General features: G+C 39.7%; 1 protein-coding gene across 13 annotated transcripts in view; it reads left to right on the top strand.

The window, feature by feature from the left end:
• LOC117415847 (DENN domain-containing protein 5B-like) overlaps window positions 1-26,950 on the top strand; it is an 84,461-nt gene that overhangs the window by 45,318 nt on the left and 12,193 nt on the right. For 4 of the 13 annotated variants that reach the window (XM_034026698.3, XM_059026969.1, XM_059026971.1 and 1 more), the window contains 15 exons: window positions 3,267-3,933; window positions 11,776-11,963; window positions 15,575-16,111; window positions 17,458-17,689; window positions 18,878-19,028; window positions 19,555-19,648; window positions 20,367-20,477; window positions 21,945-22,076; window positions 22,411-22,563; window positions 23,113-23,191; window positions 23,989-24,070; window positions 25,330-25,458; window positions 25,896-26,017; window positions 26,432-26,577; window positions 26,821-26,865. In XM_034026698.3, the coding sequence (XP_033882589.2) occupies window positions 3,267-3,933; window positions 11,776-11,963; window positions 15,575-16,111; window positions 17,458-17,689; window positions 18,878-19,028; window positions 19,555-19,648; window positions 20,367-20,477; window positions 21,945-22,076; window positions 22,411-22,563; window positions 23,113-23,191; window positions 23,989-24,070; window positions 25,330-25,458; window positions 25,896-26,017; window positions 26,432-26,577; window positions 26,821-26,865 (2,868 nt within the window). The remainder of the gene's footprint in view (window positions 1-3,266; window positions 3,934-11,775; window positions 11,964-15,574; window positions 16,112-17,457; window positions 17,690-18,877; window positions 19,029-19,554; window positions 19,649-20,366; window positions 20,478-21,944; window positions 22,077-22,410; window positions 22,564-23,112; window positions 23,192-23,988; window positions 24,071-25,329; window positions 25,459-25,895; window positions 26,018-26,431; window positions 26,578-26,820; window positions 26,866-26,950) is intronic. The other 9 variants (XM_034026699.3, XM_059026970.1, XM_034026703.3 and 6 more) reach the window with 6 other exon arrangements.

Here is a 26,950-nt window from a genome sequence, read left to right on the forward strand (position 1 = left end):
ACATCATATTCCTATATGCTATTAGCTAACAACTAATACAAGTGTATTTATTGTTCTTTTGTCTTTGCTTTTTTCAAAACTACATAGGCGAAAATGTCATGAGTGTTGTGATATTCAAAACGCTAAAGCCTTTTGAGTGGTAATCTGCACATGTGTACCTGTATCAAACAACCCTTGGTGTTCAGAATTCATCCTTTTAGCATAATCTCACTGATGGGCTATACTGTATAGCAGCACACCATCACTGGTCCCGTCTTGGTTACAGTTAAAATATCTTAATGGTCCTGTAGGGATTAGGATAAAAGGCTTCGGATAATTGCTTTTTTTTTTTTTTCTGGCTCAACTCACTCGCCAACGACGGGCAATTCAGTCATTATCGTAGATTATAATGAGAGTGTGTTCTTATTAACCAATTGCAAATGGGGAAACCTTTCAGAAAATAAGACAGATTCATGAAATTGCATGATTTTACAGCTGCACAGCCCTACAATCAAATTTAATTTTACACTGGACCATATCGAATTTGTTTACTGCATTCTCCTTTGAACCTGATTGCCACAAGTTTGCCTTTGAAGCAGATGGGAATACTTCTGTCAGCAGAAGGATGGCATATTCAAGCATAATATACAGGGTGATTTATAAAGTAAGTATCATATCTACATACCTATGTGGTAAACTTTACTTTGAAGCAGATGGGAATACTTCTGTCAGCAGAAGAATGGCATATTCAAGCATAATATACAGGGTGATTTATAAAGTAAGTATCATATCAACATACCTATGTGGTAAACTTACTTTCTAATCACCCTGTATATTACAAGAAGGGTCTTTTGAAGTACATGTGGCAGCATTTTACTGAAATCAGCTAAAGAGCTCTTGATCATTGATGCACAGTTGAGCATGCATGTTACGTCCTGGAGACAATGAGGTTAGAGCAGGGCCTGAAGGTCAATACACCAGCTCTTCACAGAGGTATGTTTTGGGGATGGTTCATCTGAGGGACACAGTTTAACTGTGGGAAGCCCCAGGTCAGATATACAGTATTATATGGTTTGCTATAGAAGCTGCTGCCACTCTTTTTTTATTCTTATGGCATTCCTGGATGAAGGTTTCAGCTGAAGGTTTCTACTGGGGGTGTCTTTTGCAAACACCCCACACACAAAGTATCCTACACTATTTTAATTAGCATGCAGAGGTGATTTATACTATGTCGAGTGAAAGCAATAAACCTAACCACCATCCCCAGGGGCTGTGGGAATAAAATCTTTAACTGCCTTACTGCAAAGCAATTCTCTTTCATGGAAGTATAGAAGTCTTCTCCCTTTCAAGTGCAACCAAATGGTTTAGTGGTTTGAATAGGTGCCATGGGATTCACTGCTCCTTTTGGAGTGGTTTTCCTTGGGTTGAGTTAATTTATTCAATAGCTGTTTCAAAGTGACCTCTAGTGGGAGAAATGGGTCTGGAGTAGCCATAAACTACTTATCAATACTAAGTAATTGACAGCCACGTTGACTTAGTTTCTTTTAAGTTGTACCTCGGAACTTGATTGAGTGTTTTGAAGTTCTGGATGGTAAGCCTCCATGCTTCTGTCTTATTATTCCTAGGTTGGGGTAATATCCCACTTAGAAACAGGAACTTTAAGGACATTCACATGTGTTGTAATCTGGAGGTTAGGTCATATTCTGGCACAAGTTGTGTAAAGTTTGGGCTCTGGGGGATATATGGAGGAGTCTGACCTTTTGGTTCGTATCAGATTCCAGACTTGACAGGTGGTACAGTAGTCCTCCCAGTGCAGAAGCAAAGTGCAGAGGCACAGTATCTGTTTGAATCCCATCTTTCTTGGGCACAGCTGGGGTTTGATCTCATTAACTCCCTACAGAGCAGCCTGCAGACTGTTATCTTGAGCTAATCCTCCAGCCTGCGCAAGACCCATCATGTACCAGTGGAATAACATAATCCCGTTTATCCTCAGTGAACTCAATCCTATTTTGCATCAGGGTGTTCACAAAGACAACATTGCAAAAATCAGTGTGTCTGTCCCCCACAATACAGATGATAAATCTGCACACAACACCGTTAACAATTCATATGTATGTCCCTTTACTGCACTTTTTTATAAATTGGAAATTAGAAGGGGCTCCTGAGTGCCGCCTCCAGTAATGGTGCTCCATGTGGAGTGCAGGATGCACCCTATAGCCTGAAGATCGCTGGTTCGTATCCAGGCTATGTCATTTGCCGACCATGACTGGGAGTTCCCAGGGGGTGGCGTACAGTTGGCCGAGCGCCGCTCAGGTCGGCAGGGTAATCCTCAGTTCACCGCACACCAGTGACTTTGTGGCCAGCAGGGCGCCAGCGGGTCTGTTGTGGAGCCATTCAGATCTGTGTTGTCCTCCGGCACTATATGTCTTCGCTGTGGGCATGCAGTGCGAAAAAAGACGGCTTGGCAGGGCACGTTTCAGAGGACGCGTGTGTCTGCCACCGTTTCGCGAAGTTGGCACGGGGGTTGCAGCAGTGGACCGAGATCAATATATACAATTGTTTCCAAATTGGGGTAAAAAATGGGGTATAAAATCCAAGCTAATTGCCTTTCTTCAACTGCAATGCAATGGATGTTGCCAAGTTACTGAACTCTAGAAGTCTCTGTCTGGACTCCTTAGGCACCTGATCAGTGGTGGTCCTTGGAGTTCAGTGCGGCAAACTGGCCCCTTGCAGTACCTTAGCAGATGATGCAGGACACTCCGGCCGTTAAGAAAACACTGAATGTTTACTTGCATTGTGGGCAGCTGGTTAAACGTGCACCAAGGAAGTTTTATTATATCTGACAACTGGATGGTAATTATGATTTAAGAAGGCTCTCTAGGATGACATTATTTAAAAAAAAAAATGACAGTAGCTCTAGGCTAATGCTGTTCCATACAAACTGTCTTTTGGGATTGAAGTAGTAGCTGAATAATGTTACATTATGTATTTTTCTTGGAATGACAAAATATTGAACCTTATCATTCATAGATAAATGTCTCTGTGGGGTTGTGTGATGATTCTACAGTCTGTCATTACTTTTAAAAAGCACCTTATGCAAATCCACTCGATAGTTTATTTTTATAGATATCATTCATATATATTTAAGCAAAGTGTCCTTCAGTTTCATTTTCCATAAAGCTTTTTTTATTGAAACAGGACAGCTTCTAGGAACATCCTAAACGACGCTTCCAGAAAACCACAGTTGTTTCGTGTCAGTAACGGTATAACTCTGTTCTTGTCTGCAGCTCTGCATGCCCAAAGGCCTCTCCTTCCGGACCCAGGTGGACAACCGTGAGCCACAGTTCCACTCGTACCTCATAACCCGGGAAGATGGCTCACGCACGTACGGCTTTGTGCTGACGTTCTACGAGGAGGTGACCAGCAAGCAGATCTGCACAGCCATGCAGACGCTCTACCAGATGCACCACGCTGAACACTTGGGCAGCGTCTGTGCCTCGTCTTCCTGCAGCATGGACTCCCTGGCCAGCAGCTTGGATGAAGGCGACGCCACCTCTCTCAACAAGCTCCACTGCTGCAGCTCCTATGATATGAGCCGCGATACCCTCTACGTCTCCAAGGCCCTCTGCCTCATCACCCCGCTGCCCTTCATGCAGGCCTGCCGCAAGTTCCTCACCCAGCTGCACCGGGCCGTCAGCTCCCAGCAGCCACCGCCCCTCCCCCTGGAGAGCTACATCCACAACATCCTGTATGAGGTGCCCCTGCCTCCCCCCGGCCGCTCCCTGAAGTTCCATGGAGTGTACGAGCCCATCGTGTGCCAGAGACCCAGCCCCAGTGAGCTGCCCCTCGCAGACTACTCACTGAAGCAGGTCTTTGAGCTGTTGGGCGTGGAGAACCTAGTGCAGGTTTTCACCTGCATCCTGCTGGAGATGCAGATCCTGCTCTACTCACAAGGTAAGCCAGGCGAGCTGCGAGGACAGAGAAATGTACTTTGATGTTTGTTTTTTTTCGCTGTGGAAGCAGTTTAACTCCCACTTGCAAATATGTGAAGAGAGCATTAAAGCAATGGGGACTAAAGACCAGATTACTATTAAACTTTATTTTTAGTAAATATACTAGTTTTGTTTACTGTTTTGAAACCTGAGTCTGCCCCTGCTGCAATCACAGAGTTTCATTTTGCTGATCCTCTATATACATGAAATACTGGTGCTGTTTTTACCAGTCAACAAACAGAATTGAGACTTGTGTATTCGTAAAAAACTATTTGATCATGAACATGTATCCGTTTATCATCTCAGAGTTCATAATACAGGGATGTCATAAAGATTAAATACATCTGGCTAAGCAAAGCAGCAGTTCTACAAGCCTTATTAAAATGAATACAGTGTCAGAAGCTGTCACAAACATACATATCTCTTTTCATAAGCCTCTTAGTTTCAATAATGTTTTTATGTGGTTGGATTGTCTTAAATCTCCCCCATGACCAGTCCCACTTTGTCTACAAATAGCATGGTTTACCACTGTGACTTTTTGATCAGAACTGACAAAAGATGATTCCTCGTAATTGCCTATGTTTAACACATTGATTTTCCTCAGTAGCGGTTTTAGGCACAGACAGCCCATGCAATTGCATGGGGCCCTGAGGCAGCAAGGGGTGCCCTGTTGTTGTGGCTCAGTTACTATAAAAAAAAACAACGTATATTCACCTCAAATCTACACCAGAATGAATGACTTATTAGCCGTGCGCAAGTTTATGTGCTGCGTAGTCATGTAACCCACGATTTAAGCTAAAAATGGCAAGACATTTAAAAATGAACTCGACACACTACAAATGAAGTTGCTGACAGTACTGCAAACTTGAGAGGAATACAGGGGTCTTACATGCATAGGGCCGCGTGTTTGAATGAACCTGGAAACAAATGAAAATACATCCAGCCGATGTATCATCCTCACCTCTTGTGACGCTCAACTACATCTACAAGGGAAATTTGCTAGACTTGTATCTTAACCTCAGTATTGCCTTGTGTTTGCTTTTGACTGTCCCTGTTACAGTAGCAGGACAAACAGCGCCACTGATTTTGCTTTCAGGATTTCATTGTAAGACCAGCTTTTGTTTAAGGTGTCTGCAGACGTAGTACTGTAGAAACGCCTCTAATCACAATCAAATCTGTAAGGGATCAAAAACATGTGTTGAATTGGTACAAATAATTCACTGTTTCGAGTGCCGTTTGGCAAAGTTGTTTATGCCACTTAAAACATTTCTTCCTAATTGATACTTGTTCGATTTAATGAGATTCAATTGATTGTTAATTTGGTTATTGGGTTTGCTTTTTGCTGTTTTGTTATGCTTAGTTCAAACAGTTAAAATTTTTGTCTCTCATATTGTGGGAATGTTGTCATGAGTTCCTTGGCGTTTTGAGTTTGAAATCCCACTTACTCAGTTGTAAGTGAAGATAGTAATGAGTAATGATCTAAGTGTTACTTTTGAAATGTGGAATACTATAACTAAGTGTTGACATCATTGTTAACTAATAAATTTGTATTTGCTTTTCTGTTGTTTTGACTGGTTTCGCTGACAAATCAACAGTTTTTTGTGGATTCGTAGCACAAACTGTACATTATACTGGACAACCTTTTTCCATGTCCTTGTCATTATATTCTGTTTCTGATTCGATTGTGTCAGAATTCTGTCAGCAGTGTCACATTCCCACCCATCAAAATTCCATTTAGATCTGGCGGAGGTTCGAAGGTGTACCTTACCTAATACCCCTCTGTAAAACTACCCCCATCCAAAACAATACAGTTTATTCCTGTAGCAGCTGTGCCGTGTGCATGGGTTTCCAGCTAGGTGGGAGACATAATCCATAAGGTGTTTCCTCTAATAGATCTGTGTGCTTTTAATCATCTCCTTGCTCCAGCCAGGCTATAAATGAAAATGCGCTGCAGAGGCTCCGCTGCCAAGTGCCTCCAGGCACTGCTGACATGTCCTGCCGTTCCCCTCCTGTGTGTGCTGAGCTCCAGGGTAGCAGCAGGAGTACCACATGGTGTCGCTTCAGCCTTCACACGCTGAGAGAGAAGTAAATAGCTGTAGAATAGTCCTCCCTGCAGTCCTAATTAGGTTCAGGCTGATCGGGATGTGGTATTCAAAGAGGCCTGATTGTTGCCTGTGTGGCATACCATAATAGACCAGTAATCTAGTTTAGGCTATTGAACAGAGAAGCTTTGAAAACCTGCATGTCTTTGCACCAAATGTGTTCTGCCACAGAACGCAGAAATAAAAAGAAAAGCAAACAAAATCGTGGATGGGTATAGGATGTGGTCAACCACCCAAGAACTCAATCATTTCAGTAAAGCCTCTTGCTACTGCCTTTGCATGACAAAATACAGGAATACAACTTTTTTCAGATTGGATCGAGATGTCATCATAGCAAACACATTCTGTAGAATTATGCAAATCTTTATGGGGTCACTCTCATACAATAATGTTAGAACATCAATGTCATGCATGATACAGTTTTGATATTGGACAAAAATTAGTTATACCATTGTTATCAAATAACTCATGGAATAAAACTAAAATGTTACTGATTTTATCAAGAGCAGTACATTTTCTATGACATGCTCATAAAAAAATAAAATAAAAAAAATAAGGTGCAGCAGATAGTTTGACCCACTGTAACTGTTTTGAACTTTTTTACGTACAGAATTTCAAATCAAACTAAACTAAGCACAAATCAGGGTGGATAGCTGAGTATTTGGCTGTAATTAGATGATATGCAGGATTTGTCTTATTATTATTATTATTATTTATTTCTTAGCAGACGCCCTTATCCAGGGCGACTTACAATTGTTACAAGATATCACATTATACATTATTTCACATTATACAGATATAATACCCATAATCCCTTTGAGTTGTGTTTGTTACACTAGGAAGAATGTTGAAACCCAACTGAGGAATGTATTAATTTTAATTGCCTCATCAGGATGGATCTCAGAATCATGAGAATTGTGTGTATAGTGGTTATCACTTATTCAAAATTAAATCCATGTCTGGAATGTCGAAGTAAAATCTTTGTGGTTTTTTTTTTTTCTAACAGAGTGTGTTGAGAAAACCTGCGTGTGACTGAGGTACATTTTCAAATTCAGTATGTTTGTTTAGTTGGCTTGACCTTCATAAAAAATTGAAAAAAATATGTTATTAAAATACATCAAATCTGAGCTCTCTTGGTTATGTTTATTCCGTCATGTAGTTTCGCATTCACAACATGTTCACAGTCCCAGTAGTATACTGAGCTGCTGCTTTTGCTGAAGCACATTTTAAATATAACTTCCTAAATACCGCTGTACCAAGTTCATTTTATTTACTGGATTAAACGTGTAGTGAACCCTAAAACAGAAATGACATACAAGACATACCGGTATTTATAAAATATAAGACACAATTTTTTTCGAGTAGCAACGATATCTTTTCCATGAATAAAAACTTGAGATGATGTATTCTATGCTCTTTTTAACTCATGCATTGTATTTTTCAGGTATATATTAACTTATAAATATACAACTTTGACCTTATTAGAGAGCTACTGTATATCTGTAGTAAATCTCAAATTTGTGCTTATTTTCCATCATAATCTTTTTCTAAATCCGCCCATCTGCATTGAGTTGGTGGAAGAACAAAAGAGGTGGCTGGATAGGGACTTGAGGTCTCTATAACACTGTTCATTTGTACTGAAGGTAAAGGATGGCCAAGGCTGGGTGGTTAATGGCCTCAGAATTACAGTGCTGTTGTCCGTATCCTTTCAGTAACTGAACCAATTAATCTGAGTCCATTACTATTACACACAACACGCTGTCATCGTAACTGCTTTATGATGAATCATTTGTACTTCAAGTTTGCCATGCATCATGTGCTTTGGGCAGCTGCAGGGAGCTTCTTCGGCCCCTGGCAGCTGTTTAGATTCTTACTTTGAATGTCTTACAGAAGAGCTCTACTGGGTTAGCTGAGCTTGTCAGAATTCCCAGACAGTATACACTGGAGGATTGTCTTCCTCCCTATATTGAACTCACAGGGCTGCTTTAAACTTCTGAGTTTGAAAGTCACTAGGATGTGATGACCAAAACAGAAATGATCAAAAGTAAATCTAAACACCAAGAAGAATAGATTGGTGAAGTTAACTGATATTTCATACCTAGACCAAATTGCTCTTTTTAGCAGCTTTTGACTGTAAACCTCAAAGCTTTTCTGGGCTTGCAGGGCAAATCCCTGTTACTTACATGCTTTAATAACAGTAGTCTGTTGACAGCCAGTGCAGGCAGACACGTAATGGATCAAATTGACTACATTTGGAGCAGTTCATCAGTCTGTCTACCAATTCTGGAGAGGGTACTGCCATGGCTGTACTAAGTCTGCCCTTGGAGAGCTTCTAGTGCCCTTATGGCTTATTTACCTGAAGAACTCACAAAATGGTAATCTGCACAACCTTCCCCTCTTCCAACTTTATAGGCTATTAAGATTGGGCAATTGCTTTTCATGCTCTAATTGTTTATAAAGGAAAGTACCGAGCTAGGTAGAGCAGCAATCCTGGGAAATTACAAACTGAAATACTTCACTGACATACAACTGTTGTGCTGGGTTTGAGTACCACTTATTGACATCTTCCATTCCATTTGGGGTCAACTCAAGAAGACGGTTAGATGGGAAGTGAGGAGGGTGTTCCCTTATGGTTTCCAGAGAAAGTTGCCGTTAGCTCCATCAATGCTTTATGGTTTTATGCTCTTAGCACTGCAGACACTCAGCAGATACAATTCTGCTTAAACCGTGCCAAGAGTTTGGATTTTACTAAATGCATACTCATGGAAAAAGGTAGTTTTTTTATATATAAAAAAAAAAGAGATTCAGGAAGCAGTGGGCATAGAAGTTAGGTAATAATTTTACATGTTGCTACCTGATCAATGATCTGCAGTTAAAACACTGTGAGAATAGAACATTGACAGAACAACTGGGCATTTGGAATGTTAAGGGAAAAGTCCAGATCAGCTGACCCCAGACACATCTATTAAGTGAGCTAAACCCCATAGCTTCAACTTTAATTACAACCTTTCTGTGAAGATGGTCAGAGTTACTGACTGCGCTGTGTATTAGACTGGGGCTGTCATTTGTCAGGCTCATTCCTGAGGGCTTTGGATAATTGGATTGAGAAGTGCTGATTTGGGCAGACCAAGGCTATTTGGCAGTCGTACCTAGATAGCGTGGCAGTCATGTCTTCCTGCATCATTACTCTACTGATAAGACGACAATGCTGTGATCTGTTACTTCAGAGGGACTGGTTTGAACAGCGCAGCTGGAACTTTGCACTCCTCTCTTGGCCAGATCGGTCAGTCACTCAGGTTTAAATCAGCTGGACTTCCTGTCCACTCACAAGCCTTTGCACAGGTAGACTATATATTTTATAAGTTGTGCACTGTGTCCTAAATGTAACAGTATTTTGTATTGTATTGCTATGTTAACAGTCCATCCATACGCTGTAGTTTGTAAACAGGTTGTGGCTCCTACCATGTATTACCACCAGGCGGCGTATTGGTATACAGTCACAGTTCAAAGTATTATCATCATTATGAATATTATTAACTTCAGACTGGTATTAGTCAGATAGTCATTGTCCATTTATCACATGAATACTTCACAGCATTTCAATATTCATTCAACATGATCCTGTCCAGTTTTACTTGCAATGAAACAGAAAAGGACATCCAGCACAGTCACATCAGATTGAAGCCCTGAACAAAGAATATTTAGCTCAACCTAGCTGATAATGAGTTGTCTCGAATGGATTTATTTTTCATGCGAGTCCTGGCTTTGGATCATTGCCAATTATTCATTCAGCTAATTGCCCTTGAGACAAAGGTGACGGAAAGGCTGCTGGATTCTAATGGAAACCTCTTGTATTAAATTAGTTCTAATTTAATACAAGAGTTCTAATATAAGATCATATTTTTTCCATATATACGTAAAGCAGAGATTGTAAACCTATGGTATGGTCCAGTTGAACACTTGTGCTTCGTGTGCAGATCTCTGATGCTCCCTTAAAATGTTCTGAAATTAGAACTGCACCAACCCATTTACACAAAGGCTGACACGTTACATTTTCTTTTGCTAAACGCGGAAAGAAATACTGGTATATTAAATATATATTTATGAAAAACAGTATGTTTCAATTGGGCATTAAACATTATTTCACTATTTACTATAGTACTAAGCAGTACATAATACAATTTTCTATTAAGGTAGAAAAGTTATTTGCACATATGTGTTTCTGTGTTGGAATACAGAGCATTTGGGAAACCTCAAGTCTAATTAACATAAAGCACGCTCTTAAGCACAAACCAACTGCCGATTTTAAGTTTCACTTTTATAAAATATCCTGCAAATCTACACAAACAAACTAAAAATAATCTTATTTTGGCAAAAAAAATGCTTCAGATTTACAAAAATATGCTTAGTTAAATATTATTTGTGAAAATGGGTTATATATTGTCATTTGAAACAATAACTCCGAATTAAACTTCAACTACTTTTTTATCCAAATCGAGATATTGATCAAGTAATCTTAAAACTGTTGCAGTTTTAAAGATGAGCTGAATAGATTTACCAACAATATAATATATACCTTATCACTGTAAATAATTAAAAAAATGTATCCTTATATTCAGCTCCGTACCATATAATTCATATTGATACTTGCTTCTCAACTGCATAAAGAACTGATATTCTCTATGCAACAAAGTGTTTCTGATAAACATCAAGCAGTACGTTCTTTTTGTTGTGAAGGAATGTGTTTAATGTCTAGCACAAGAGATGGAGTAGCAAGGGGTCCCCAAGTGGCTCATCCAGCTTGGACGGCGCCAGTTCAAGTCCGGGCTGTGCAAAGAGGTCGGACTTTGCTGGGACTCCGAAGGGGGCATCACATTGGCACCAAAACTCCCGGGGTGGAGGATGGAAAACCGGCAGTGACTCATTCTCCTCATCGCGCAACAGCAAACCCTACTGGCCAGACACCGAGCACATTCAGAGTGGATAAAAAGCAGGGCTGATCTCTGTTCTCCAGGATCGGTAGCCCAACCACTTCTGCTCTGGATTGCTTAGCGTAAAAATGCTCTGAACACCTGTAGCAATATATTTGCTGGCTCCTCATACAGAATGACCTTCATGCCTTCCTGGTGCCTTTGGAAAAAAAAATAGACCTTGAATGATGAAAAAACTGCCACTGCATGTATCAAAACCCTGGCAAATATTGAAGGCTATCAGTTTGAGAAAGCATGCCAGTGTTTCCTTTGGGTTTCATCAAGGACAAATTAAAGGCTGCACCAAAGTAAGGTCACGTTTAAATGTGTATAGCTATACTCCAAATGCAATTTCTTCTTGTTATGTCTGAGCAAAACCTGTGTCCATCCTCCACTTGCATCCGTTGGAGCGATGAAGAGACTCAGGTGTTAATATCCATAACTTAAAGAAAGAGGATATGATGAGGCAGCTTGATACAATGCACAACATGAACATTGTTTAACCCACTCTCAAAATAAAATGTGGAATTTTTTTTAAAATCTGACCCCCCCCCCCCCCCTCCTTCATTTGCATAACGTTCAGGGAAAAGTAGGCGTTCCAAAGGGAAATGAGAGGCTTTACATATAAACACAAAAAGGCACCATGTCCACGTTTATTTCACGAGACACAAATGTCTCTAGAAAAGTCAAACACTCATGTAACGTGACCTATTGTTGTCTTTCTCTCCCCAGATTACCAGCGGTTGATGACAGTGGCAGAAGGGATCACAACGCTGCTCTTCCCATTCCAATGGCAACACGTGTACGTTCCCATCCTCCCAGCATCCCTGCTTCACTTCCTCGATGCCCCTGTGCCCTACCTGATGGGGCTTCAGTCAAAGGAAGGAACCGACCGCTCCAAGCTGGAGCTGCCACAGGAGGTAAAGCACAAGGCCCTATATATTCTACCTCTGAATGCTCCATAGTGTCCTGGCATGTAAGGATGTTGAGTAGTACCTGTATGCTTACATGTATCCTTGAGCAAGCCTTTTAACTTGAGGTGCTATCTGCTGAATACATTTCTTTTTAAGAAATGCAGAAACTGTAGTCTGGTAAAGCCTGTGTTGTGTCTAGGAAGCCCGATTAAATGAAGAGTTCATCTTTCAGCTGATGATAAAATGCAGCCCTCGGAGCAATGGTTTTCCAGGACCCAGGCCAACTTTTCCCAGCTCTAGCTTATAAAAATAGGCACAAACTCACTTGTGTGTGAAAGAGATAACATTTTAATGAGCATCCACTGTATACACCAAAGACTCATAATCTCCTCAACTCTATGCATCAATTTTAATTGTCAGACTTTTTCCTGCAGATCTGTGAATGCCAAGTTAGAATTAGAAAGTCTTTTGAAGTATTGGTGCCCTAGAAAAAGAGCCTGACAGGGGCATTAGCTTTAGGCTGAACAAGATTGTAGAAAACATCCAATCCGCTAAGAAGAAAAGGCAAAGGCCAGAAAGAGGAGCTTTATTCTTAACACTTTAAGCTCTGGAGTTGTTGCTTGAAAGCAATTGTGTTTTTTTCCCAAAAGTGTATCAATCTAAGTTCGCTGACTTCTAAATTAAATTACAGTAAATTGAGTATAGGGTTTCGTTATTCATAACAATAGCTCTGGGGGAAAAAAATAGGTAATTTTATTAAACTGGCACGATGCCTAATTTTTCACTATTGATATATCGTTCTCCAAAAAAGCTGATGCATTGATTCATCAATGTTATGAATGGGTTAAAAAATGTGGAGCTGTGGATTACTGTGTAACATTGCTAGTAACGCTTTAAAAACTATTATGCATATTAAATTGATTACATCAGTTTATGCATATACAGTAGTAATTATATATGTAATATTTAGTTATTTATTTATTTATTTATTTTTTTAACCTTATTCATGTTGGTTTGTACCATTTGGGTGTCAAAGCAAAATTTGAAAAAAAAAAAAAAAAGTAGTTTAAATCCATAACTAGTCAGAATAACAATCAATCAAGAGTAAAACTGCGCAGGACATTATAAAATGCAAACAATAACAGCAGTGCGTTTCTAAAACGCATATATAAAAGACAACATTTCCCCTTTTCATGCCTATCCAATAATCACGTTTATATTACGAAGTAGTTTTATGCAATGAAATGTGTAAACATGGATCCACTACTCCCTGCATCCTCGTTTTAAAAAAAAAAAAACCTGCGGAGGTCTCAGTTTCCCATATAGTACTGCACACGTCCCTGGTAGTGACTCACTAATCTGTATCGGAGCATCTTACCTGTTGACTCTCAGCCAAGAATTTGGACAATTAAAACACATGCTCAAAAATCATGGTTTTAAGACCATGGATGAGGCCAGCAGGGTTTTTATTGAGAACTATTCCGACATCTTTCCTGCTTTCGCAAAATTTGCAGCAATTGCAATCATGATACCTGTATCTTGTGTACCAGCAGAACAGGGTTTTAGCTGTCAGAACAGACCAGCAAACGCTCGTTTACGTGAGGATCATCTAAAACATGACAATTTCCATGGAAGCTCCTGAGAATTATTAAGACTTTGATTTAGAAAGAGCACAAGTCATTTTTTGACTTGAGTGCTAAAAGGTACATTTAAAGAACTGTAAATAGTTCTGATGTTGACAGCTACCCGCAGAGACATTGGTACATGTTCTACAACACTGATTTTTACATCGTGAACTGGGGATTTTCAAAAGAAAACGTTTTGTGGTAAGCTTGTCTTTATGTCTATTTCTACTACCATTATTTATACTGTGTAATGTTTTGCATGTTAACTTAGTTAATTTGAAATAGTTACACTGGAAAATAATGTAACTATGTTGATACAATATGTAAAAACGCAGATGTTGTAGTTGAAAACACAGATTTTGAGATGGTATGCTTTTTATAAATGCACATTTTTAAAGGCTAGCACGACCTCTGCATGGTAATCTCTGCACCCCTTAAATCTAAACATTTGGTCTGTTTTGGCAGCTCTTTTTTCTTTTTAAATTTGGAAACGGCAATTATTTTTTGTTGTTTTCTTCCCAATTTTATTTCAACCCGGCTCACTGTTGCCACCCCCACACTGACTCGGGAGCAGCGAAGACGAACACACGCTGTCCACCGAAGCGTCTGCCGTCAGCCGTCCGCTTCTTTTCACTCTGCAAACCTGCCATGCAGCCACCTCAGAGTTACAGTGTCGGAGGCCCACGCAGCTGTGGGCAACTTACAGGCAGGCCTGCAGGTGCCCAGCCGGTCTACAGGGGTCGCTAGTGCACGGTGAGCCAAGGACATCCTGGCCAACCTAAGCCCTCCCCAACCGGGCGGCACTCAGCCAATTGTGCGCCTCTCCCTGGGAGCTCCTGTCCACAGTCGGCAGTGGAATAGCATGGAATCAAACCGGCGGCCTCCAGGCTATAGGGTGCATCCACTCGGAAGCCCAGCGGCAGATCTTATCTTTAAGTGAAAAATATATTTAAAAAGTCCCGGCAACTCCTTTAAAATGAATGCAACACCTTTCTAATCTCTAAAATATATGAGGTAATCTTCAGACTGATAACATATTTTCTGGTACTACAAGGTTCATATTACTTATTGAGAGAGACAGAGAGATGTTTTTAATATACAACACCAGCTCTGTTTAATTATTCCAGCCTTGGTCTAAAATGCATTTCCTTCTCAACAGAAAACCATACTTTTCAATGTGTTTTAATAAACTTGTGTCTTTTCATTTACAAGTGTGTGTTCAACAAACTTGGCTTCTCTCTAGCTAAAAATCCCCTTCTTCAACAGACCTTGGACAATTTATTGATAAAGACTCAAAGAGGCCCAGTTTCTAACCGGAGCCACTCTAATTAATAAGAAATTTCAACTGTAAGCATTTTCCCAAATTCATTGCATTAGATAATAGTTTTGCTAGATTCAAGAGGCCGCTCGGACCGGTATCTCTACAAATAAGTCAAGCTTACATCCTAATTTCAAGCAACTAATCTCTCATTAATTTGATGGATAACATAATTATGTAATGAGCGTAAGATCATCTTCTTGTTTTCTTGTACCATAAAGTACCTTCCATTACTTAATATCAGAGATTATAAACAGCGAAGGAACCTTGAATTGGAAACAGCGTCTAACCAGCCAAGTCCTGCTTTGCACGCCAAAATTCCCCTATCGCTGAAGTCTAGTACTGCCTCGCTGATACGGCAAAAACCGAGGGGCCTTTTTTCAGTAAGTTTACTGATAAGATCTACCAATGGTTTTTAAAGGGTACTTCAGCACTACATGAAAAATAAAACATAAACTATCCCACCTTCCGAATGTATTTGGTCATTGTATAATAATCCATTATTTGATTCAGTAGTCTGACTTGAAACAAGGATTTCTTGGTTCTAGGGAAACAACATAATGGAATGTACAGAACTCTTAAATCACAGTTTCAACCTGGTCTTTACCTTTTTCTGCCCACCCATAAAAAACAGAAGTAAACTGGAACAAACTAAATACCTTCTTCTATTTAAGGCAAATCTCTGCTTTGTGGACATTGATAACCACTTCATCGAGCTCCCAGAGGACTTCCCACAGTTCCCCAATAAGCTGGAATTCATCCAGGAGATCTCGGCAGTCCTGCTCCAGTTTGGGATTCCTCCCGAGGGCAGCCTGCACTGCAGCGACAGCGCCACCCAGCTGAAGAGCCTGGCGCTGCACGACCTGGTCAATGACAAGAAGAATGGCAACCTTCCTGGTGATGCCCTGGCCGTCTTCGAGCTGCTGCAGGGCAATGCCACGCTGGAGCGGCTGCAGGCCCTGGCAAAGCGCACAGGGGTGACAGTGGGGCGCATGCCGGCGCTGGGCGGCAGCACAGTTAAGGAGAAGGACAGCAGGCTACAGTGTGAGGAGGAGGAGCTGCGAGAAGCCACGCTCAACGTGCAGGTCCGCGAGGTTTTTGCCAACCGCTTCTCGCAGATGTTCGCTGACTATGAGGCATTCGTTATCCAGAGCGCTACGGACTTGGAATCCTGGCTTACCAACCGTGAGCAAATGCATAACTTCGACAAGGTAGGGAGGGCCGAGCGTTTCAACACGTGCTTATTGGCATAATAAATATATTCATAACCCATAGTACACTATGTCTAACTTTGAGATTTTTTTTTAAATGTTTCTTCAAATGTTCCTTTTGAAAGTGCCTCTAAGGTAGCTCAGTTCAAAATGTAATAAAACCTGGCCTACGTACATTATTTCATGTTTTCCTTTTTTGGTCAAATTCAATTAAAGAAAATGGAAATAGAGACACATTGACTTCGTTCCCGTTTACAGGACGTTCAGCAGCCTTGCTTTTACCAGGAACTCGGAATGCTTCCTTTCGGTTATTGAAAGCAGTGAAGCTCATGCTCTCTGGACAGACAACAAAGTTTTACATTCTCTATTGAAAATTAGGGTAATGTGACCAGGTTTTTAGAAACAAGAGCAGATAATAATATTTGTATGTTTTTATAAGGATAACTAATCCACAAAGAGACCCATTTATGTATTGCTTTTTTATATGTACTTGGTAATATGAATAATCTTCAAGGTGTAGGACTAATTTTACATTTTAGTATTACAGGTTATACAGATTTAGTTCAGTAAATCAGCTAATTAACTATATATCTACCAGTTTAGGTACACCAGATAAAATAAGTTTTATCACCATACTGGCGCTTCCTATTTAAAATAAATAAGTAATATAATATAAAAAGCTGGTAACTGGCTTTTTAAGAAGTCAGTCTTTGGGCTCTTCTGCTTTCTTTCACTACTGAATAAAGAATTGCAGAGCATCAACATGCCTGTTGGTAACAATGCTTGCAAAACACTTAATGCAGGCCAGTGCAGGCACATTTTTCACAGTTCAGGGAGCAAAGTGTACAGAAAAGAGTAAGAAACACCCAACATAAAAAGGGATGCAAAACAGATTATAAGAAAGGAAAAATAATGTTTTTATTTGTTTACACAAGTTTCTTGTATGCTCAGCCTCTTTCCTTCAGTGCTGTAAAAGAGAGTTTGAATGATGTAATGTCTTTTTAATCACTTAAATAAGGTTACATTCAATTTTGTTTATTCAGTAAAGTTAATTGAAATGCACAGTGTCTCTAAATATGACACAAATTAGTTGACAACAGAATGAATATTTAAGAAATTAATTACTCACCCCTTCTTCAATGTCTCAATCCTTAGGAGATATCAGATAGCTATTTTAGTAGGTGTGGACATGAAAGTATTAAAATACCAGTATGTTCAAAGTGTTTTATGCCTTTCAATTGCATGTTTCTCCCTTTGATTAGATTTGTATATGGAGCACAGTGCCACATGGTGGCTGTTTTTGTAATAGTATTGTATTGATTAATTTGTCATGGTGTGCATTGCAGGCCTCGTTCCTGTCAGACCAGCCTGAGCCATACCTCCCCTTCCTCTCCCACTTCATTGAGACGCAGATGTTCGCCACTTTCATCGACAACAAGATCATGTCACAGTGGGAGGACAAGGAGCCCCTGCTCAGAGTTTTCGATTCTCGCATCGAGAAGATGAGGCTCTATAACGTGCGCATCCCTAACCTCCGCTCCTCCAACTACCAGAAAAGCACCATCTTAAAGGAATCGGGTAAGAGAGCACGGTATAGATTCTTTAGTCCTGACAGATAATAGCCCAGTCCACATTGACTGGGATGGATTTGATTATACTATACAAAATCAAAGCAGAATACTTTGTTTTATTAAACGGACATCATTAAATTGGGGTAACCTTAGTTTATTTAGAGTTTTGCTCATTTTAAGTAAAACTTTAAGGACTGCAAAGATGGAGTATGTGAATGTCAAGAAGGGAACCCGGACAAATACTGGTACTTGTTTTCAGGTCTCCAGCCACACAGTTTCGTATAGATCACGATTGCCATTATTAATTGAAACAAGTTTCTGACACTAATTAAATCACTAACTACTGCAGATGCTGCTGAAAGCAGAGCCATTATTCTGTTTTCCAGGTGAGTAGATCAATTGGAGCTTGCTGCTGCTTCAGCACTTTGGATCACAGTTAGGAAAAATCAATGGATTTTGCACCATGTATTTTAGCCTCATAATCGAGCGTGTTATGTAAAGATGATCAGGTGTTTTTTTTTGTTGTTTTTTTTTTGACACAGTAAAAGTTAGATTTATTACTATATACTGTGTCCAACATTTAGTCTGTGTACAAATCAGATGATTTCTTTCATAGTGTACATTCACTGGGTATTCCTCAGCTCAAATCACTTGGTAGGTCCTTCCAGTCCAGTTTTATTGAAGATGGAATCCCCCCAATAAAGATGGATGCATCGCAAGATTCAGGGTTGATTACAGTACTGTACTTTTTTGTAGTAAAGCAGACCTTCACCCATTAGTTTCTTAATATGAAACAAGGTCTGATATAATGACACAATAAGTCGTTGAAGTGTTTATGCCTTATTGATGCAAACAAGTACAGCCATGAACAAGACTTTCGATAACCTCCGAATCATCATGTATTTAGGACAATTAAGCACCATCCATAACCACCATCCAGAGGAAAAACAAAATGAAAATGGTTACAATATTTTGAAATACCTGGTGAAGGAAACCTTTTAAAAAGAATAACTGAACACCATTAGAGGCCAGGCAGTGCAAAGCTTTTAGGGCTTAGATATGCAGCAGGAGGGGTATTCTGCACTACAGAGGGAATATTTCCTTTTTTTGCAACATACATCCCAAGTGTTACTCCTTCAGTGTGTTTGGTCCAGGTCACATCGATGTTCAATCTATTCTATTTATTTATCTGCAGCCCAGTCTATTGAGCAGCGGCTAATGAAGATCGATCACACAGCTATCCACCCGCACCTGCTCGATATGAAGATCGGGCAAGGCAAGTACGAGCAGGGCTTCTTTCCAAAGCTGCAGGCCGATGTGCTGGTGGCAGGACCAACCAATAACAAGTGAGTATGAAAGCTGTACACTACCTCACAGAACACATAAAAGCCTAAACCTCATGCTGTGAGATGAAGCAATGAGGCGATTTCTGCAGTGTATAGGTTTTTGAAAAAGATTATGGAATTGTAGGAAAGCGTCTGGTCCCAGTTCCTTCAGAAAACATTCAAAGACTTGAACATCAGTCAAAACAACACATATTGTACATTGTGTATTTAATTACTGTTAAAATGAAAATGTAAAAAAAGTAAGCCAGAAATATTCATTTCACGTGTATAATTTCCATGAACACTGGTGGTAGTGAGATTGCAGTTTATTTTCTGACAAACCATGAAACTGTTTAGACACAAATGAATATTGCACAGAAGCTAATCGACAGCCTTTATCTGGTTTACAGTTAAAATACAGTTCATACAAATAATAACAGCACTTTTTTTTTTTTTTTTTTTTTTTTTAAACGTTGCAATGCATTCTGACACTTGTCATGTATTTCTTAAGAAAAGAAAGAGATGTGTTTCACTTCCTCCCCTCCAGCAGGTGGGCCAGTCGGACAGGGACAGCCCAGCGAAGGAAAGACCGCCTCAGACAACATTCCGAGCACCTGGGCCTGGACAATGATTTAAGAGAGGTAGTTCCCTTACTGCAGCTCTGTCCCCTGGCTTCCAAGACTCATCTCCATTCTCTTACTGTGTTATTTTTCTGTTTTTCATCATTTTTTCTGTTCTCTTAAATAGCACGTTCTTCTCATGCAGTTTGGATTGTTTGTTACATGCAATTGATTGTATTGCCATGCAAAGGGTTTCTGTGTTCCAGTTGATCAATCCAAAATCTTACTGTAGTTTGGTTTTACCATGAACTATACTGGGGGGTTAATTACCACTGCTGTAGTGTTTTATTGAAGGTGTAATTGTTTGTAAAGATTTAGTTGAAAATTAGATTTACTTTCATAACACCCCTAACCCTAGCTCCAACCCTAACCCTAGCTCCCTAGCGCCAACCCCAGGCCTAGCTCCAACCCTAACCATAGCTGCATGGCAAACCACTGTCAACCACAGTCAAAACATTAACAGTGGTCTAAAAATAAATGTTACATATATAATAGGAATTCATGCTTCAGTGGCATTCTGCTGACTAATATCTATCATAATACAGATTCGAAATAGTATTAAGTGGAACACAGACACTTGATAGATTGTTGCTTTATTACTTTTTTGTTATTTAAGTCTCTTTTTCCTTTTAATGTGCTGTGCATTCATCTGCATGCTGCTTCTCTTTCTTTGTGTCTTTTTTCTTATTTGTTTCACCTCTGGTTCCCCGTTGGTCTGCTTACCCTGCCATCCCAACAGCAAGTAGAGGGGTGTCTGGTCCTGCAGAACTCAATGGCATTCTGGGAGTGGGATCAGGGCCCACCCCCTCCCATACGACCACCTAAAAAATCCTTCTCTGCCTGCTGTCTGGTATGTCAAGGTGCTACAGAGGTGCATTTTGAGTCTGCAGAATCCCCTTTTTGACCCCAGAGTGAAGGCAGGAGTGTTAGTGTGATGTTTTGGGGAAAATGTCCAGCACCCATACTGTTTATTAACAAGACCTCTGGTTTGGAAAGGATGTTAACTTTGCAAAATTGTAAACTATGCGTGACAGAGTACATTTACAAGCTCCAAGCTCTGTTTTGCTGACAGAAGAAAACAAAAATGTCCCAATAAGAATTTTACAGTCATTTTTACTTTTTTTTATTTATTATTGTTTTAGCAAATCTAGAAAAGCAATCCTGTGGAGTTACAGAGCTACCCGCTGCTTGTATAGTGCATGTACATGGATATTGATGTTCAAATTCAGCATTTAAATCAAGTCTAACTGACCACTTAAATGTAAACTGATTTTCTAAGCTTTACTCTGTGCAATACTTGAGTACCAACAGGTATTTTTTTTTTTAATTCAGATGAAATAAACATATTATATGGTTTACCATTAAATAAATAAACAATCAATAGCCTTATCACAAGTATAAATACATGTACAAGTAAAGATCAAGTAAAACCCACAGAATGATTCTGGTCCCACAGAAACTGATTGAATAGTAAAACTGAAACATCAGAAATGGGATTGCGCAGAACTCTGGAAAATGCTTGGAGTGATCATTGTACACATCTGTGTGGCTTTTTTCTTATTTCTTCACCCTCCATAGCACAGTTTTTTCACAGTACTGTTAGCAGATGTCTAAATACCTCAGGGTTATTTATGAAATCATAGGTATTGCTTACTCCCAACCTGGGCAACATAAGTGTATTGAAAGGCTGTGGCTTTATTGATTGGGGATGTTTGAACATTAAGTTATGTTCACACCGCCTGCATTGTTCCGAATCGGCTCTCACAGCTAAGTGCTCAAATAAATCGTTGTTCAGCACTAAAAAAAACATGCAGAGCCCTATGAGAGGTGGAATCGAAGGAATTTATAGGAACACAACACTAACACTAACTTGAATTTGTAGCACTAGCATTCATGTATCCTGACATCTTTAGCCAATATAGATGTTCTATGCACTGTACTGGCTATTCATTAGTAAAACCAAATTGTGATTTCTAGCAACATAAACCTGCTTTATGTTTAAGTTATAATATAAACCAAACCATGATAGCAAGATGTAGAGATGTCTGGATATATTCAGAGAGATGGGTTTTTTTTGCATTATCTTGTGTGATACAGTATGTCACAAAGGGCAGTTCACTTTAATACACTGCATGAAGTCTACATTAATTCCATTACCAATCCTTTAACCAAAGTATGTCACTTATGGCAACATGGAGAAATAGCCTAAAAGTAACAAAAATGTTAAAAACATCAAATGGGTTAGACTTTTAGTGCCGTCTTATTGAGGAACAATAAAACACCACTAATGACCACATGTTCCTTTGGTTTAATCCAGAAATACATGCAGGAGGCCAGGAGTTTAGGGAAGAACTTGAGACAGCCCAAACTGTCGGACCTCTCCCCTGCCGTCATTGCACAGACCAACTGGAAATTTGTGGAGGGGCTGCTTAAAGAATGCAGAATGAAGGTGAGGAACAGTGTGTTTGTACTGACTCTCATACACACAGATATTTATACAGGTAGGAAGAACCAACTCCAACTTGGTGTCACTTAAAAATATTGAATGCTATTTACGCTATTTCGCTTTCTGGTGAGTTTTCACTGAGTAATTTAGTTCCTAATGACTTTTACACCACTTGTACTGCGTACACAAATCTACTTTCCATAAATGTCAGTCCTCTCCAAGTCTATTATCTTAAAGCTATTTGAATTGCTCCAGACATGTATGTTAAAATGTGGCAAGGTGGTTCTCGTAATGAGGTAAGACCAGGCTTCCTCACTCTGCTGCTTTGACCCCTCAGACTAAGCGAATGCTGGTGGAGAAGATGGGCCATGAGGCGGTGGAGCTGGGCCACGGAGAGGCCAACATAACAGGGCTGGAGGAGAACACGCTCATCGCCAGTCTTTGCGACCTGATGGAACGGATCTGGAGTCACGGGCTGCAGGTCAAACAGGTGCGCAGACACAGTGTTCAAGAAGACAAGGGCTCTACGTGATAGCTGTGTTAACAGCTAAAGTCCAGTTATAACTCACTAGGCCCTATTCAGCAAGGATGCAAAGGAACTGTTGTTATTGTTCTGAGCAACTTTTTGCTAGTTTTAAACTATTAAGCATGTTTTATTCATTCCTACACAATTTACCTTTGCCCTTGTTGCTAAGTAGGGCCCACACTGTTTATAAAACTACCTAATAAGCCAATGGTCTAAGAATGTTTTCTGTGGTTCAAGATTAAAAGCCTTTTTTTGTCTTGTCCTTGTTTATCAACCATTTTTAACCCAATTGCTATCCTATTGCAACTAATTTTACAAGTAGTATTATTGGTGTAATCGGTATAGTAGGTAGGTAAATACACCTTGCTGTTACTAAAATTTGAATTTGGATTTGGTAGAAGCATTTGGGCTTTGGATATTTGGGTCCTTGAACATGGAATTTACGAATGGGTAACTACATTATCAGGAAATACATTTGTGGAAACAAAAATCTTTGTGATGTTCTTCACACAGGGGAAATCTGCCTTGTGGTCTCATTTGCTTCAGTACCAGGAGAGGGAAGAGAAACTGGAGCAAACAGCAATCTCTCCAGGTAAGAATCCTGCACAGCAATGACAGTATCAGATGAATACACATCATTATTGGAAATGAAGAACCTGTTGTTTCTTACACACCAAAGGCTGATTTTGTTTTGTTGTGTTTCTTAAACAGCTGCCTTAACTATGTACTTTCACAAATGTGATGATTTTTAAGAGGCCACTATTTCTTATTGTTGAAATTAAGCATACCTATTTTCGTTCAATGCCCTTGAATACTGTTGTGTTATTTTTTACCAGTATGACCTTACAAAATGTCAAAGCAATTACATGTGTAACCCACAGAAAGTAGATAAACCTGAAATACATTAAAATTCCAGTAGTTATTGTTTTGCTGTATGTCCATAGATCACTTCTTGCCTAATCCCAGGCCTGTCAGTTAGTTGCATTCACTGCCTCAACAGTAAGCCCCTAAGACTAGTAATTTTAAGTGGATTACACGGGCCAAAAATGTATCAACTGTAGACCAAAATGCAATTTGCACTATTTTTGTGAAAGAAAAAGCATACTTTTCATGTTAAAAGCTAATAACAAACAACGTAGTCTGCAGGTTAAACTGATGAGTTTTTTTTTTTTATTAGTTAGGCTACTGTTAATGGTGTTAATTTCCATTTTCAAAAACAGGTGAGTCACTGGCACAGTGTATTAAAGATATTATGTAAAAAGAATAATACTGTAAAGTATTTTAAATTATAAGTTGATTCAATTGGCATGGTTAGGTTTTTAATACAGATAATCCCCTTGGAAAGCATGTTCACTATTTGTTCAGTCAGTGTCTTTTATGTTTCTACAGTTTTGCTAGGACCAGAGAGACGAAAATCTGAGACAGGATTGACCATGCCTTTCCTCCGGGTGTCCCTTATTCAGGACATGAGGTTTGTACAATATTGTGTAGATGCCACATGATCTAAAGCTGTCTCATTAAAACTAGGCGTTCTTGGCATTTACCACTTGACATTCATTATACACATAAAATCCCCAATGGAAAGGAAATGTATATTTGGTATCTCAATGGAAACAACAATTATGCAGTGTTTTTATAGATAACAGGGCAAAGGTTTAGTGTGAGCATGGCTTTGATCAGGATGCCTTGACAATCAGTGGACAGACACATGCAAGTCTTTCTAGTATACTTGCATTTTGTCCTGTAAAACAGGATGACATGGCTGTCGGCTCTTTCAGAAGAAATATAAGATTTATATTTAGATTGATTGTAGCTGTAAGACCCCTTCCCACAGCCATAGCCAAGTTTACACACATTATTAAATAATTCAAAGCACTGTGCCTCGGTACTGTTTATATGCAGAGGCTCCCTTGGCTTTTGATAGATCATACCCGTGGCTGAGGCTATATGAATCACTGGGTCTGTGGATGGCAGGACATTCCTCTCCATACTTGTGAGATATCGATTCTCGTTAAAGTTTTAGTGTTCCATTATTTATTCAAATGACTGCTGGCAGTAATCGGAACTACATCACTAATGAATAATATTTATAATAAAGCATTGTAATGAGGTTTCTTGGTAAAAGTCCACCTGCAATTTACATATTTTGATATTTATACATCGTTGTCTGGAAAGCCAGATTCTGACGGCTCCTTGTGGCTGCTTTTATATTTCTAAACAATCATCCTATTGCAGAAGCCAATTGAAACAAGTTATTGGATCACCAATAATAATATACTGCATATCCAATATGGCTCCAGATGGCATTTTCCACATTCCTGCTGTTTCAGTGATCTATGCATTATTCCAGCAATCCCTCAGATCGATTCTTTGCAATTGCTTGCTGCATGCCTGAGGCTGTCAGGAGGCAGTGTGTTTGAGTACAACTAATTAGTCCCAGTGTTAGAGCTAAAGATGAGTGTTCAAATTAAAGTCCCGTTGACCACTACCACTGACTCATTCTGTGACTTCATGGGGTCGTGCCAGCCATTTTGGTCACCTTATGTATTTACCCGACATAAAAGTCAGTTTACCAACAAGAGGAAACATCCGTTGTATAATAACTGCTGAAAGCAAACATGCTGAATAATGCATCTGTTGCTTTTATCTATAAGGTGGATAGTCACAAAAAAACAGAAAAAAATGATTGCAGACAAAGGTTCAGATTGTGACCCTTGATCTCCATTGCAGGCACATCCAGAACGTGAGTGAAATAAAGACGGATGTGGGTCGAGCTCGTGGCTGGATCAGGCTCTCGCTGGAGAAGAAGCTGCTCTCCCAGCACCTAAAACAGCTGCTGTCCAACCAGGCATTAACAAAGTAGGGGGAAAACATGTATGCAAGTGCTGTGATACGCAGATCAGAGAGAGAGAGAGAGAGAGAGAGAGAGAGTGAGAGGAAAATGTTTTGAAAGCTGATTTTCTACTAAAACCAAAATGATGACTCATCTTGGTGGAACTAGGGTTGTAAGGACAGATGAGATGGGTTTTGAATCAAGTTAGTCTCTATGAAAGATTGCATGTCTTCAAAATAATTTTCTAATGAACAAAAATGTCATGTTCTACGATGGTTGTCTGATGTTCTTGGGACTTTGCATCCTAGCCTAAGGATGTGCTAAGTTTCCTTTTTTTTAATATACGTGAGACATGGGCTCTGGGAATGGATATGTTATTATAAAAGTGATGAATTATTGCTCTATGAAAATTGGTATGAAAAATATAAATGCATTTCATGTTTATTCTGTGTGTGCTGTACAGAAAGCTGTATAAGCGTTATGCTTTCCTCCGCTGTGAAGAAGAGAAGGAGCAGTTCCTCTATCACCTCCTCACGCTCAACACGGTTGATTACTTCTGCTTCACTAGTGTCTTCACTACCATCAGTAAGTGTGAGGAAATGGCTCTGTGTCTCATTAAACGCAGCCTCCGTGTTGAAGTACTTTCTGGAACTACCTGAAAGTACTGTGTTTTTTGGGGTTTTTTAGCATTTGTTCTCTGAAAATAGAAAAACGGCCTCCTTGCAGCTTATGGAATAATGAAAATAGGTTTTCTATGCAACAAAAAGGTGTAGCAGTTGATTTTGTTTGCAGTGAGGTGGGAAGTTGATCAAATAAGAAACACTACTGTTTTTTATTTCCCTCAATTAGTTTGGTAGGACGACAGCATTTATCACAGTGACACTGAGGACCCCTACAAAAAGACACAACTGAATAGGGTGGTGTTATCTTACCTCTGTTGCCTTAAAAATAAAAACATTTTTGTCCCCTAAAAATAAATCTTGTTCTTGCATCCTGTAGTGATACCCTACAGAGCAGTGATCATCCCCATAAAGAAGCTGAGCAATGCCATCACCACCTCAAACCCCTGGGTCAGTGTCTCGGGAGAGCTGGGGGACTCAGGAGTGATGCAGATTCCAAAGAACGTGCTGGAGATGACCTTCGATGTGAGTTTCCAAAAGATTCAGTCGGACAGACCAACAAACATTCTTGTAGTTCTCAATTTAGTTGTGCCACGGAACAGGTTAGGTTGATGCAAGTGAAAATCGCTGGCACTAAAGCTGTTGCCCACTGCCTTTCAGTATTTATTTATGCATTAGGAGCCTCTGTACAGGAATGTCTGCCGCCTACTTAGGGATAATAAAAACTGCATAAAAATGTATAGTGCTAATCTTTTGTTCCTTTTCCAGTCTAGCTTTCGGCCCAGACGCTCCACAGTGTCTGCATTATTCAAGGTTAGATGACATTCTCTCCTCACTCGATAAAGGTTTTGGTGACAGTTGCTAACTCTATTAACCCTTTAGATTCCAGAACCCACTA

Source organism: Acipenser ruthenus, chromosome 7, assembly GCF_902713425.1.
Source record: "Acipenser ruthenus chromosome 7, fAciRut3.2 maternal haplotype, whole genome shotgun sequence".
NCBI classification, from domain to species: domain Eukaryota; kingdom Metazoa; phylum Chordata; class Actinopteri; order Acipenseriformes; family Acipenseridae; genus Acipenser; species Acipenser ruthenus.